The 14589-nt window shown below is 38.2% G+C and overlaps 1 protein-coding gene across 6 annotated transcripts in view; it reads left to right on the top strand.

Moving 5' to 3' along the window:
- The window catches only part of STXBP5L (syntaxin binding protein 5 like), a 182494-nt gene that overhangs the window by 95049 nt on the left and 72856 nt on the right, over positions 1–14589 (top strand). For all 6 annotated transcript variants that reach the window (XM_015624074.3, XM_015624095.3, XM_015624065.3 and 3 more), the window contains exons 6-7: positions 4626–4689; positions 10646–10729. In XM_015624074.3, the coding sequence (XP_015479560.1) occupies positions 4626–4689; positions 10646–10729 (148 nt within the window). The remainder of the gene's footprint in view (positions 1–4625; positions 4690–10645; positions 10730–14589) is intronic.

Here is a 14589-nt window from a genome sequence, read left to right as displayed (position 1 = left end):
TTTACTGTAATAGCAATGAAGGGAAACAGAACATTTTACGTATACTAAAACAACTTGAGGAAAAATGGGGTTTGTGTGCAGACATTTCCACATGCAGTATAATTTACTGTATGAAAGCAGTAATTACTGTGTCTATAGCTCTGCTCTGATAGCATTTCATGAGTTCTATAAAGTAATGTTATTGATATAATATAGTTAACTAAATAATTGCTTTTTTTAATCCTGCTTGTAGTGCAGTCATGATGTCTGCCCTCAAGAGAAATTGACTGTAGAGCCTAATGCCTTGCTCTCCTTTTACAAGCAACACTGCCCTAGGGCTCCAAAATATATTGTTCTTATTCCTATTTATAAATACCTTCCTTGAGGAGACAGGGAGATGCAAGAAGTGAGGCACTAATCTGCCTTTGTCAGACAGTTCCTGGTCTTAGTGTAGCACAAAGGACAAGGTTTGTATTCCTCTCCACAGCCCTGTACCTGAAGGGAGATAACATCATTTCAGAAGAAGAAAACCAGAGATTTATCGTGTCCCTTCTTCTGTATCAAGCCATTGGGCAGGCTCAGAGCAATAAGCAAAAGGTCTTGCAGAATTTAGGAAGTTGCAATGCTTTTACACACAGCCTTCTGCCTTGTTCCACCTGAACTGGGATTATTTTGTATTGGTTTATCCTCCCACAAACATCCCCACCAAGATGGGACTGTGCATATTCAGCCAAAACCAAACATCAAATTTTATGCTGCATCTTGTGAATATTCCTTGTTATGTAGTTCAAAGATGAATCAGTTTTAATGCAAATACTTTACTTGCTGTGTATAAAAAAATCAATGTTTCTTGGACCCTTTGAAAGGCAGTGCAGGAGGACTGCCAGGGAATAGGCTCCACACTTCCAAAAAGCTTCAGGAACATCTGTTGTCATCCATGTGTGATCTTATCTGCGATGGCACATGTGAAATTAGTTTTGGTATATACAACTATTTGAAAAGGATCCTTTCTGCTTTCCTGACAGAAGCCACGTTATGGCTGCCAAGCTTAATAGACTCTCTACTTACTCTTACCTATGTATAAACAAAGCTGGCCTCTGTTAAGCAATCAAGGAAATTGTGGAGGGTGGATCCTGGCTGGTTGTGAAACCTCCACCCAACTGCTCTCTCACTCCCCGTCCTCAAAAGGACAGGGAAAGAAAGTAAGATGGAAAAGTTCATGAATCAAGGTAAAATCAGGGAAATCAGCTACTGTCAATGGAGAAGCCAGACTTGACTTGGAAAGAATTAATTTAATTTATTGCTAGTTAAAATAGAGCAGAATGGTGAGAAACAAAGACAAAAATAAAGACTCTGCCCCCTGAATCCTCATTTTTCCTAGACTGATGATGTATGTGAGAAAACTAAACAATGGTTTTGATAGAGTGACATACGTAATAGTCTTAAATTTAATAGAAGTGAAAGAAAAAGGAAGCAGACAGAGCAAGCCAGGTATTATACAAAATAACTAAATTATTAAAATAACAAGTTAATATGAATACTAAGAGAATACTTATATCCAATATATATATAAAGACAATCAGGAAAAATAAAATATCACACATTTAGTGCACAGACTGATGTGTTTGGTATCAACTTTACTGACAGTGTATATAAAGCTGTTATTCAGCAGAACAAAAGAAATACCTAGGTGCATAATAATTAAATTATAATACTCCTAAAAGAAACAAAAAGTGCCTGAGAAAAAAACATACCCAAACCATACAACATTAATACAGTGCAGTAAATCTCAGGATCCTCCAACTACAATGAATTCAAGAGGGAAATGGAGGAGATTAAAAATTGTATCTTATTAGTGAAGGTTTCCCCTTTTAGCTGAGGTTTTAGCATGGAAATTTGAGGCTACTCCCTGCAGGAGTATAAGATAAAAATAAGATTGGTAGTAAAAGACAGGGGGTTTTACACCATTTACAGAGGAACAATAAGCTTGTGTGACTATGAAAGTATACTTAGCATAAAGAGGAGAGGATAGCTCATGTAAGAGTTTGCTTCTACCCAAAGAGAAATTGATACATTTTTTGGTAAGCAATGTCATGTGTGTCCTTCAAATAAACTGGTTGCACAGATTTTTCTAAACTGTTCCTGACTTTTAAAATTAGTAGGTACAAGGCACTGACTATATGGAATCAATCTTTACCTTAGAGAGACAGTATGCTCTTTTCCTTTCTCCCTCTATTTGTCGTGATTTTGCCAATATTCCTGGTCATGTACCAAGACTCGGATGGCCAAGGAACCCACCATGCATCCTGGTTGGTTCAATGGCCTGGGATAGCTGCCCAACCCATTGTGCTTTGTCAGCCTCCATGTGCTTCTGCTACCATCTTGTTTGTCCCCAGCTTTCTGGGAAAACATATCTGATGTTTCCTTGCCTCTGCTCTCTCTTTTGTCATCTGTCTGAGGTTCTTATCTGGCTAAAAAGGGAAAATACTTATGCTATGTCTTCTCGTTTCTTCCTCTTGTTCTCACCTTTCCCCCTTTGCCCATCACTGCATAGGCAGCATATATTTCAAACAGACCCAGTTCTTTCCATCAAAATACTCTGACCAGTTCAGACAGGTGAATGAATCTATGTCAGAAACAGCATTTGAAACAGCCTAGAATGTCCCAAAATGTCACCTGCACTCCCTCTGAACACATGTACAAGACGTGTGCAAGTCTAAGCGTTGCTTACAATCAAATATTCACCCCTCAGCTCCCTGTCACTGCTTACCTACCCTGCCTGTTCCAAGGCCTGGTGTTGCGCAAATGGTATTTTTATTTCAGTACAGGTTTCTCAGAAACAGAAGCTCAGCCAGAGGGGTCCCCTCTGGTAAGTTGGCTTGGATAGGAATGACAGCCAGATCTCCTGCTATCTGCATCTCTGTAAAAATGGTTTTGTGCCGTGTCTCAGGCCAAATGGGTGCTTGCTGCTGGCACCATCAAAGTCTGTATAGAATGTCACTGTATAAACCGTCTGTCCACTGCTTTCCTGCTGATCTCATTTCTGTGATGAAATATGTTGCAAAATACTCTTGCAAAAACCTTGCTTGTGGAGACCTCATGTAGGAGAATAACATGCTACATGTTCAGGATGTCTGGAATAATTTTTCATTGTCCTCAGCTCAGAAATAAGTATCAGACTAGATCTTTGCCTCTCTGCTTTGACCCAGCTTTGGTGAGTGATGAAATAGTTAAAATATTTAAAACATAATATGGACGAAGTATAGAGGCCAGAGAAGAATGTGCATGCTTTTAGAGTGTTGGAGCATACTGTTCTGGGAAGGAGGAGCCTATGAGGCTATGTTTCTGTTTTAATGTTTCAGTTGTCTGAGAATTTTTGTGTACCACTCTCAGTCTTGATTTGGAGTCTGACCTGTAGAACAGAGGCCAGTTTTGCTACAGTGCAGTAATCAGCCAAAGGAAGAGGCCATTATTTCAGAAACATCCTTTGATTAGTTTGGCTGGAGAAGCTTGTTTTGGTTTGTTTCTGTAATTCTCTTGCAGATTGTTTTAAAACTTGGAGTCTAGGTCATTTTACATATGGTTTCTAGATAAATTCTTCACATTATGGGCTCTGCCAATCTCTGTCATATTTTTTTTCCCTCATGACCTTTGGTGAACCAAGACCAGTCATGCAAGTTCCAATCCTAAGCTGAACTCCAAGAGACACATATTCTGACCCCAGAACCTAGATGGGAGAAAAGTCCTCCTCTGTGCAGGCATTCATTGTGGGCTGGTGCTCCTCTTCTTGCTCTCTATGATTGCCAGGGCCTGAAGGTCAGGTCAGAGAAGATGATAGATGAAAAATCTCTGTCTGTCCAATCAGTTTCCTATGATTTGCATTTTCTGTCAGGTGATGGACATTAATAACTTCAGCACTAATTTGCATATGATGCAGTTGGTGTGTGCTGCAAAAAGGGAGAGAATGTCAAGTATAGTAATTAATCTCTGTATAGGCTTACAAAGATGTATAGGATGGGTGTTGTGGCTGAGGAGCCCCACTGAAGATGCATTGTGGGTGTAACTGTGTTAGTTGGTCTGAGGATGAGATAAGGCTTTACAGGTCACACAGAAGCAAGATGCTCCATTTCTGAAACCCCACTGCAGTAATGCTAAGATGCTTCCTGACAGGGCAGTGTAGGTGAGGTTACTGAAACCCTGTCTTTAGTGACATTGGAACTTGGTGAGTCATGCTATCTGTATCTGAAATGAATTCAGTGAAGACTTTGTAAATCCTTCGCAAATTAGCCTTCAAAGGGGACAAGTAAGGAGGGAGGGTCAGAAAGAGATGGAGTAGAGAACAGAAAAGGCAAAAAAACTGTAAGAATGAGAAAGGGGGAAAATTACTGTAATAGGAAGAATACTGAGATTTTTTTAAAAAATTGAAGGAAGGATTTTTTAAGAAAAGAGAATCTTTGCCTATAATGGCAAAAAGGAAATAGAGGAAAACATTAAAAGATACCTATAACTTTACCTTACCCTACTGGGCTTTTTAAAATTATTTTTAAACCATTGGAGGAACATGTTAGCACACCTAGAAACTGAGGTATCTAGCTCTTCTTACAGCAAAAAGGATTCACAGATTTTAATTGATTTTTGTCTTGCAGATCCACCAAGACTCACCCTGGCCCAGTTGTACATTTAAGCGACAGCCCAAGAGACGAAGGAAAAGTGAGTACAACCAATGGTATAAAATTTTGCAGGATTTCATAGCCTTTATTTGCCTCATTACTCTTTCCTTTTGCTTACTCACTGATCTTATCATCTACTTTCTTTCAATGTTTGCAAGTCACTTTAACTATTTTATTGTTCTTAAGAAAAAAGATTATCTTCGTACAAATTTAATGAGTAAACATTTGTAATACAGACAACATACTTTACTTTGAAATGTATAGCCATCTAAATTGTTCCTGTTTAAAAAAGCTTGCTTTTGTTAAAGATTTGTCTAAAAACTGTATCATGACTTCAGTACTTGGATAAGCATGGTCTTATGAAGGCATTATAGTAAGTTTTTTAAGACAGAAAATATTTTCTTCTGTAAGAATTATCATGATAATAGCCCAGGTTTGGAACTTGTTGCTGTTTGCTATTCTCAGCTCTGTTCACTGTCCACAAGTGGAAGCCAAGCGTACAGTCAGAGCATTAGGGTTGTGACTGATATCACCAGGAGGCACAATCAGAGTTGGTTTTATTTGTATGGCAGTTTTCAAAGATGAAATAGGGTTGACAGAACTCTGGTTCTATTACAGCTTTTTTTAATTTTTAAATTTTTATGTGTTGCTACTGATATTTGAGCATTTTGCTTGTGTGGAAAGGATATTTAACTCTCTCTCATTGGTTTTGATCATTTTTAGTAATTGTATTTCAGTGTGTATTTATAAAGTACTGTGTCTTCCAAATGGTGTATCACCAAATGTTTGACAGTGTGCCTCACATAACAATAAATAATAAATAATAGTTGTTAGAAACTAGCAGCAGTTTGAATTTTCTGACATGAGAGATATTATGCTGAAATTATGTGTACCTAGAAAAGCACTGATGACTACATCTGATTTTTGTTTGTATCACTTGTCCTTGGACCCATATTGCGAGGTGAACTATGCACAAATGGTGTTCATGTGAACCAACCCTCCAACAACTTTGATGGCATCTCTAAGCCTTTCTGGAAGAATCACAATAGGTCAATCAATTTAGAATACAATCAAATAAAGTAATTGAACATTATGAAGTGTAGTGTTGTAGCCTCAACCAAGAAGCCATCAAGAAATGCAATTTAATTATCTGTGGCAAAATACCTGCTGAGAATAAAGGTTTATTGATGAGGCATCATTCTTTTTTGCTGGCCACAACAGAAGCTGCTGATGAGCTAGCTAAGGCACACAGTGTAGGAAAAAAGGGTTCTAAAGGAAAAAATGGTCCTGTCAGTGAAAATTTCTTACAGGAATACCATGCACTGTGTCCAAACAGAAACCTAAAAATATTTTTCAGCAGAAAGAGAGAAGATAAAAAGGACCCAGGCAAGGGAGTTAAAAGAGAATTGGCTCTGGAATACAAGTGCTTGTTGCTCAGAGGGCACATGGGAGACATCTGGGCACTGATGAAGTACTAACATTCGAAGAACAACAAATTCAGACAGATGCCTATGAAAAACAAACACTGACAATTTATGGAGAGAAGTCGTAGAAAATGTAAGGTATACTAAAACCATCCCAATGCAGCTCTTTATGTCATTGTTAGGTTGAGAGTGGTGTAAAGAATGAATTGGTGCCAACAAAATACTTGCAGTTTTGCAGAATGTGGAATTGATAGTGTTTACAGGAAGATATCAGTAAAAGGTACAGGAGTAAGAGAAAATCCAAGCATTAAATCAAAAGATGTAGTTTCAAATAAAAAAATTCAGCCATAGAGATATAAATTAAACTGCATTTTTCAACTAAGTCACATTAAACTTTAGTTGAAAGAATGAAGAATAAATCAATCATTATTCAGAATGAGGAAAAAATGGGGAAAAAACAGCTCCTAGGACATTTTCTGTTCACATGGTCATAAATAGCTGAGAAAATAGAGTAAGCAGTGATGTGGCCTGGTTTGCTGGACTTTAGCAGGCTGAGAAACTCAGCAGTAAAATGGCAGGTTAAATACTGGTTTTTTAAGTACATTTAGTATAAAGGATGAGGAGTGATACATGTAGGGCAAAATATTTCTGACTTTACATGTAAAACAATGGGTGTGAGCTGATGATTACTGTTTGGTATGAAGAGTTTTAAGTGATAATAGTTCAGTGGAAATGTTACAAATCTTCTTCCCATATTATTTGATATTTACTCTTGGCCATTTCAGTACAAGCTACTGTCATAGATAGGCTTTAATTTAATTTGGCAGAATTTTTCTTGGACAAAAGAGCTGTTTAATGATAGTTCTACATACTTTGCTTATCTCCATAGCTCCAAGTTAACCAAAGATCACCAAAATGTATTGGTGGCAGAAATCAGACTCCACACATCACTTGATAATAGGCAGCAGATAAAAGTGTTGTTTGCATATAGTTTCCAGAATTAAATAGTAGGTACAAATCAGTCATAATCATTACTCAAAATACAGATGTTCTTGTACTCTACTACTTTGCAAGAGTCCAGTGGTATAGCCCTCTCTGGGGTATTACAAAGTTGTTCACAGACCTGGGACTGTTTTGCTGATCTAAGTATTTCTCCTATGAACACTGAGTGGTTGAGAGTCCTAAAATATAGTCAGACCTTTCAAGGTCTAGAACAATCATAAGAGCTCTATTTGAGAGCCAGGGAAGTTTGTGCACTGGCAGTATCTTCACGTTTTTCATTAAGATCCTTTGAATTCCTAGAAGTTCCAGTTTATTTCATTGACTGATGATTGGGTTCCTTGTGCCAAAAGAGTGAATGCAATTCCATAAAACTTCTGCCATTCAAAACTTTTCCAGAGTGTCCTCCAGGCAAACTATCTAGGCAGGCTTTGGAGAGAAGTCTCTTTTATGAATTTAATAAGCTGTGGCTGGAAGACAGACATCAAAGAGAATTTAGGCATTTAATGTGTCACTGAAGAACAATTTGGGGACCAAGTGATTAAGTTCATGAAATATAACTCTGTCTGCCAAATCAATTAATAAGTGTACATTAGGGACAGACTGGAGTGCACAGACATTTATAAGTGGCAGATCTGTAGCAAACATGATTTTTCTTGCTGACAAAGGAAAAGACATTAACTACAGCAATCTGCAGTTTCCCAGCAAACGGAGAGAGCTTAATAGGAAGAGGTTTAATGTTATTTACAATTACCTGGTGGGCTAAACTTCCTATCTCTGAGTCTGAGTTTTGAGATCTAATAATACCTAAAAAAAAGGCCTCTTTGGGAGGCTTGTTTGTTTGGGATTTTTTCTCCAGATGTTTTGTGTTACCAGAACAAGGAAGGGGCTTGTTAGCATGTACCAAGATGTAATTAGGTTACTGTAAAAAAGAAATTTCCTCCCATCCTCAAAAGTATTTGATGAAGAAAGATGTAAGTCAAAATATGAAACAACTCCACTAGACAAGGAAGATCTTGCCAGGACTTCTCTCTCTAGATTCTGTCCCATGTTCTGCTTTTTTTATAACCTAATTAAGCATGAGTAATTAATTGAGGCACCATGAAAGGCAAGATGGATCTTTGGAGTTTTTTTCATCCTCGACTCTTTTTACAGACATTGTTTTCCTTTGTCTGGGTTTTCCTCTCCAATTGCATTTATGGATGTTTTGCTTTTTACTTCTATTACAGAAATAGAGCTTGTCTTACAGATCTTCACTATGACTGAGGAGTGGGAATGTTTGAGTTTTCTGTGGTTCAGACAGGTCAGAATCATAAATCATCATAAATATCCTGGCAATGAGACTAACCCCATTCACCCAAACTGGAATTGTGACTTTAGTGCTGTACCACAGTGTCAGTACCAAAGCAACACAACTACTGTCTGAACAAAAAGAGATTCCTGGTTATGCAGCAAATCTCTTTGTCTTTCAATTTCTTCCCTGAAATTGCACTTTGTTACTTGCAATTCTTTAATGCAATTGTACATTAAGCATTTCAGCAATAGTTCAGGTGAAATGTAGCCTCTGATGAAAGGTATTTAACCTTTTAGTAATCACCTGGAGTAAATACAAAAAGGAGGGTGGAAACCCTAAGCTGTGTAGCATTGCATGAGCCTCTGATAAGGGCATGGCACTGTTCTCTGTGAAGAGGCTTGCCAGTATTTTGTCTTTGGAGATCCCAAAAGATTCAAAAAATATATTTAAAAAAAAGCCTCATCCATTTCTACTGTCAAGCTAAAGGATGCTCATGTGAGTCATACTGCCTTACACTAAGACAAAGGCACAGAGGTGCAGTCCTTGCCTTTACCAAGTGGGAGAGGCCTACAGGGTCCTTTAGAATTAGCAGCTGAGTTTACCCTGTGGCCAAGGAATATGTGCAGCACCATGGAGGCCTGAAAGTCGAGTTCTGTGTACAGCACAACACAGCACAGGCCTGCACCTCTTCAAGTGACCTGGTATGAACTTCACTAACTCCTGGATATACAAATGGCTTCCATTTGGGATTGCTGTACTAACAGTGCAAGCAGCTGCAGTAAGACTCTCCTTTGTTCGCTCTCTCAGTGGCAGCCTATTATCCCAGAATACCATATGGCATCCTGACACAAGTGCTACCCAGTTAGCTGCATACTTTCTGACTCTGCCACAAAATCCCATGTGGAGCCATCCAGAGCAAAAATGCTAAATAGTCTGGAATTTTTCCAGGACAGTTTAAATTTTTTTTCAGGGGAATAATTCTTCAGGAGCACACTAAGTTATTGTTCATATTCAAGTATTAAATATATTAACTATAAATAATTTCCAGATTAGCTAGAAGATTCCACATAAGGAATATTATCCTGGCAATAAAAATAATCATAAACAGAAGAACTGAGAGTATTCCCATTCTCCTTTGTAGCAGTATTGATGTACCAGTTATACTTAACTTGGAAGGAATGTTGTGTTTAGCAGCCAAGCCAAATTTCATTTTTAGGACTCATGCAAGCTAAAGTGAGTGACAGCAAAGATGCTGTTAAGGTTTCTCCAGCTAAGATATAATCTTGTCATTATTCTGCACAAATTCTTTATATAGAAACTGTAAAATCTTGCCTGCATTCTGTGATATAGATGTTTACAGGTGATGAATAATTGCACCTATCACTTCCAGTTGTATAAAATATTCTGTCGCAGAAATGTGAGAGTCTGCCAGTTTAGCCATTTCCAGTCTTCATGCCCAGAACAGATTCTTAAGAAGACAGATTCTATGGGAAATAGTTTCCAGGACACCTAAATAAGCTAGACATCGTATTGTCCATAAGATCTGAAATTAGTTGTGTTTAAATGAAGAGTAACTCTACATTACCAGATCAGTATTTCATTTATTTTCAGTGGAGACATGGAGAAATTATTGTGTTCATTCTTATTTTTCTACTGAGCATTGTTTTTCTTTTCTTTCATCTTTTCAGAAGTATTTGCTGGTATTTCTATGGTGTGCATGATGGCATGGCATCCCAGTTCCAGAAGAAGTAAAAATTGACATATCAGTTAATTTATTTTTAGCTACTAGGAGAACAAGCAGTTTATTTTCTGCAGGGGGAGTTCTTCAGAATGTTTTCAAGCAATAGCAAGCATAAATAAAAGAAATATAAGTAGCTGAATGAGAGTTTAATCTGGTGACTCTCTTGGTTTGAAATTACTTGACTGGTATCTTAGGTGTCAAACATTTTTTTTTCTCCAACAAGAGGCAGGGAAGATAAGAGTTGGTAGGAACATGCTACACTCTTTGGTTTTCAGCAGATATACAATTGAGAAGACTGTCTAGGTGCATAATCATGCAGGGGAAAAAAGGATGTATGAAGCCCTTTTTTTCCATGTCAGATCTTAAATTGTCAGCAATGTGAAGTAATTTATACTGAAAGATAATTTGAAAGCAAGGTATTATGTGAGGTAAGATTACAATCTTGCATGCCACTTTGCTATTTCTTTTTATATTACTCAATATTTATATGTACCTTTTGAATCCAAAAAACGTAATTGTGTCTTTTTCCCTCCTCTAGCTGTTGATAGGTTATGAAAATGGGACTATCGTGTTCTGGGACTTGCGATCTAAAAGAGCCGATCTGAGAGCTTATTATGATGAGGTAAGCAATTTACATTAGTTCAGCAAAGCCATTATTCAGCAGTTTGCCATATGTCTTACCAAGCAGATGGATGTTTATCTAAAGACCTTGCTGGTTCTGGAAATACTGTTTGTGCTATTTTTTGGGGAAAATTACTGACAATAGAAATCAAAGTCTGAAATCCTTAGTTCTGATGCTTTAGGCTCTCATGAGTGTACTGTAACACAGAATGTCCTCCCCTTCATCCTCACAACTTCATCAACTTCTCTGTGGGGATCCTCAGTTGAACAGGGTCTAGCAATGAGCTGACCTGAGATAGAGCTGCAGAAGGAATTATTATATAATCTATACTGAGTATTTCTAGAGCACTCATTGTATTGGAATACGAATTACCTTGTACAGTTGTTGATATTGCCTAATACTTAAGATCTGATTAAACAGTTTTCAAAATTATATTGTCATAGTTATCACACAATTGTGTCTTGTCATTGGTAAGCAGCTTGTGTTAACCACAAATGCAGTTCTTGTGTCAATAATCAAGCTGCTTGAAAAATAGATACACTCCTAGTTATTATGATTTTAGCACTAGCCCTAGGGAAGAATATTCTTCGTTCTGCCAGTACTTTAAAGTTCACCATGGATGAATGTGAATGCAACTACAACTGAAGGTAGAAAAGGACATTTTCTTTAAAGTGATCCTGGCAGTAGGCTTCCTGTAGTTCTCTTTCCTTCTTCATTTTGTCATCTTGCTGTGTATAAGGAGTGTATACACATTTATTTCCCCTCCAGAAAGCAATCTGAATGCATATGAGTTCTGCAGTGTTTCAGACCTGCTGTCAGAGACACTTTAAAACTACTCTGAGCTTCAAGGTTAAGTTTCTGAACATCAACATAGCAAATGTTTCCAAGGACAGAGTTTGAATAGGCCAGCACTTAAGCCTCCACACATGCCCACTGAATTGTCTCTCAGTGACAGTCTGCTTTTGCAAACACTTGTGAAATTGCACCCATTCCATTACTTAAGGCTGAACAACTTTTTCCTTTTACAGGTCCCCTCAGGAAGGTTGGGGGTGGGGATGTCTGTTCACCCACAGTTCTCTCGTACTCAGAATGGGATTACATGAAGCAGGATCTTAATGCTGTTTCCCAGCATCCTTTTTTTTTTTTTTTTTCATTTTGAGACAGGATGGGTGGGTGTTGAAAATTCCTCATACAATTTAGAGTTTAGTTAGAGTTAGTTAGTTTAGAGTTTAGAGTTAGTAGAGTAAACTCTACTGCTTTTTCAGTACTGTTCTCAGGAACATTTTTTTTCCTTTTAACCTTTTAAGTCCCATGCTTTCCTCTTCAGTGGTTATTTGCTGTGTCATTACTCCACTTTATGCAACTTGTGCTAGCTTCTTATATGTTGAAATACTTGCAAAATTCTTATTTTGTTTTTAAAAGGATTGTGTGACTAGCCATTTTACTTTATTCCAGACTTTCAGGCTCCATGTTCATAATGTTCCAGACCTGCTAGAATTCCCTTAGGGAAGCCAATACCCTTAGGGAGTCACTGAAAATGGTTCCTTTTTAAATCCTGGGTTACATAGGTTCTGTGAGTCAAAAATTACTGGTTTGGCACGTACCACTTGGTATTTAGCAGCAACCCGAATTACCAAACCTAAACCTCATCTTATGGATTGGCCACATAAGATCACAGTCCAGAAATCATTGTTCCTGCTCCCCTTCACCATGCTAGCTGGACTGGTGGAAGGCCTCTGTGCCCCACCGTGTTTGACCAATCTCTCAGTATTGTTCCGGCACTGAGCCAGAACAGTTCCAGTTGCAGGGTATTTGTGAAGTCTCAGAAAAATTCCTGTAAGTGTTCTGTATCTTCATTAAGTACCAAAGTGCCTCTTTGCATGAGTTCTGAATTAAATTAATTCACCCTTACTTTTCTTACTATCATTATGATTTTCATCTTCTCAATGGTTATATGCATGAGATATTGAGGCTCTTCCAATCGATGCTCCTACACAATGCCTTCTGTAAAAGGTTTTCCTTCCAAGCTCTTCTGTAATTTCCTTCAGAAGTCTATTTCTATCAAGTGGTATAAAAAGACAGCACATAAACAAGACAGATCTTTCAGATTACTCTCAAGTTGTTACTGATAGTTGGCACACCCAAAATCCAGCCACCTTCCTATGCAGGCTTTGGAAGTTTGTGTCAACTCCCATTCAGAGCTGTCTGAAGTAGACATCATCTTTCATTGGAACACATCCCCAAAACAAAGATGCAGAGTTCTCAGAGGTATTTGCCAAATGACAGCTCCCTACCTTTGTCTAGTAAAGGTAGGGATCTGTCACTCCCTATGTGCCACTATGGAAATACCAAGTCAGATGTGGCCCTAGCTGTAATGGTCCTGGCAGTACTACCAACACAAAGGATTTTTAGCATTCAAAGAGTAAGATGCAACAAGTATCGTTCTTGTGCAAAATATGGTTAAAAGTCTTACTAAAGACCCTCAGGGGTGAAGGTTTGTGGTTGGGAAGGAACTGAAATTATATTAGGAATGCTTAATTTTAGTACATGACAAATATGAGAGAAGATGGAATGTGTATTCAACCCACATGGGTATTGCAGAAGGAGAAGCATACCCAGTCTGCAGTGAGATACTTTATGTGCATATACTGTGTTAACATTCACATGAGTCACCCACCATGATGAACTCCTGTTCTAAGCAAATAACTGCTCCTTTTGTGTGTGGATGCTAAAGAAGTGGATCAGAATGCTAGACATAATCTAGCAGAGAGAAAATTCAGGATTTATTCAGGACCATCTTTCAGAATTACTCATGACTCGCAGCTGAGACCTCCAAAAGCTTTTCTGTTTTTCTTGCCCATTTTGTGGCAAAGTCTAACAGGTCAGTTTGAGTTGCTGCTACACCAGCTGTCTGTGCCAGGATAATCCCACCTCAGCTCCACTCCACAGGAGGTTTATGCTGGCAGGTGGCACCTGGTCGCCGAGAGGCAGTTTAGCAAGCAGCTTGGTACAGTTTTTAGCTAGTCACTAGCTCCTGCTCAGACACAGTCAGTGACTATAACCATGTGAAATGTTTCTAAGTGTGATAACACATCAAAACCACATTCAAATTTGGCATGATAGCAAGCATGAATGAGCTCATGTCAGAATTAATTTGCATGAGGATAGACATGCCGTCAGTGTAAGTGAAGTACCGCTCCCCACAGAGCTAAGGTTGTTCTACCTGAGGGCAACAACACTGGACTCTGCATGAACCATCTTTCTCTGTTGTCTTTTGTTACTTCAATTCTAGTTTGGTTTCTTCTCATTATTTAAGAGGAATTGTGTACCAGCTCTGTCTCTGGAAGGTAGAAGTTTGAATGATACCCATTATGTCACCAAAAAACCAAATACCTAGAGTTCAGGTTTTTTTCAGCTTGGCTTTTTACATCCTTTTTGGCACAACTATTTTAGTAGTGTGTTAATCAAGTATTCATATACAAGGTGTGTCGGATTCCTGTTAAAACATCTGGGTCATGTTAATGCAGACTCATTTGTGGCTCTGCTGACAAGCCCCAGGGGCTGAGTAAAACTTAGGTAAAGGGTCATGGCCCTTTAGTTGATTTCTTCTGCTGCTCTCTCCACCATAAGCTGTAACCAACCGTAACAATCAATATGATTAAAAGCAGTAAGCCAACAGGGAGTTTTAAATAGTGACCAGTAGATCTTAAGCAAAATTAATATAAACAACAGCAGTGCTGACTTATGAATACCCAGGCATGATGTTAAGTCATTTGAATAAATCAGGTAAAGGTCTATATGCAATTTTAAGTGCATGCAAGGCCTTAGCATTTCCTGGGTTGAAAAAAAAAAAAAACCCT

The sequence above is a fragment of the Parus major genome, chromosome 1 (assembly GCF_001522545.3).
Source record: "Parus major isolate Abel chromosome 1, Parus_major1.1, whole genome shotgun sequence".
Lineage (NCBI taxonomy): Eukaryota > Metazoa > Chordata > Aves > Passeriformes > Paridae > Parus > Parus major.
Note: the sequence above shows the minus strand (reverse complement) of the source record. Positions and strands in the feature narration are given on the sequence as shown.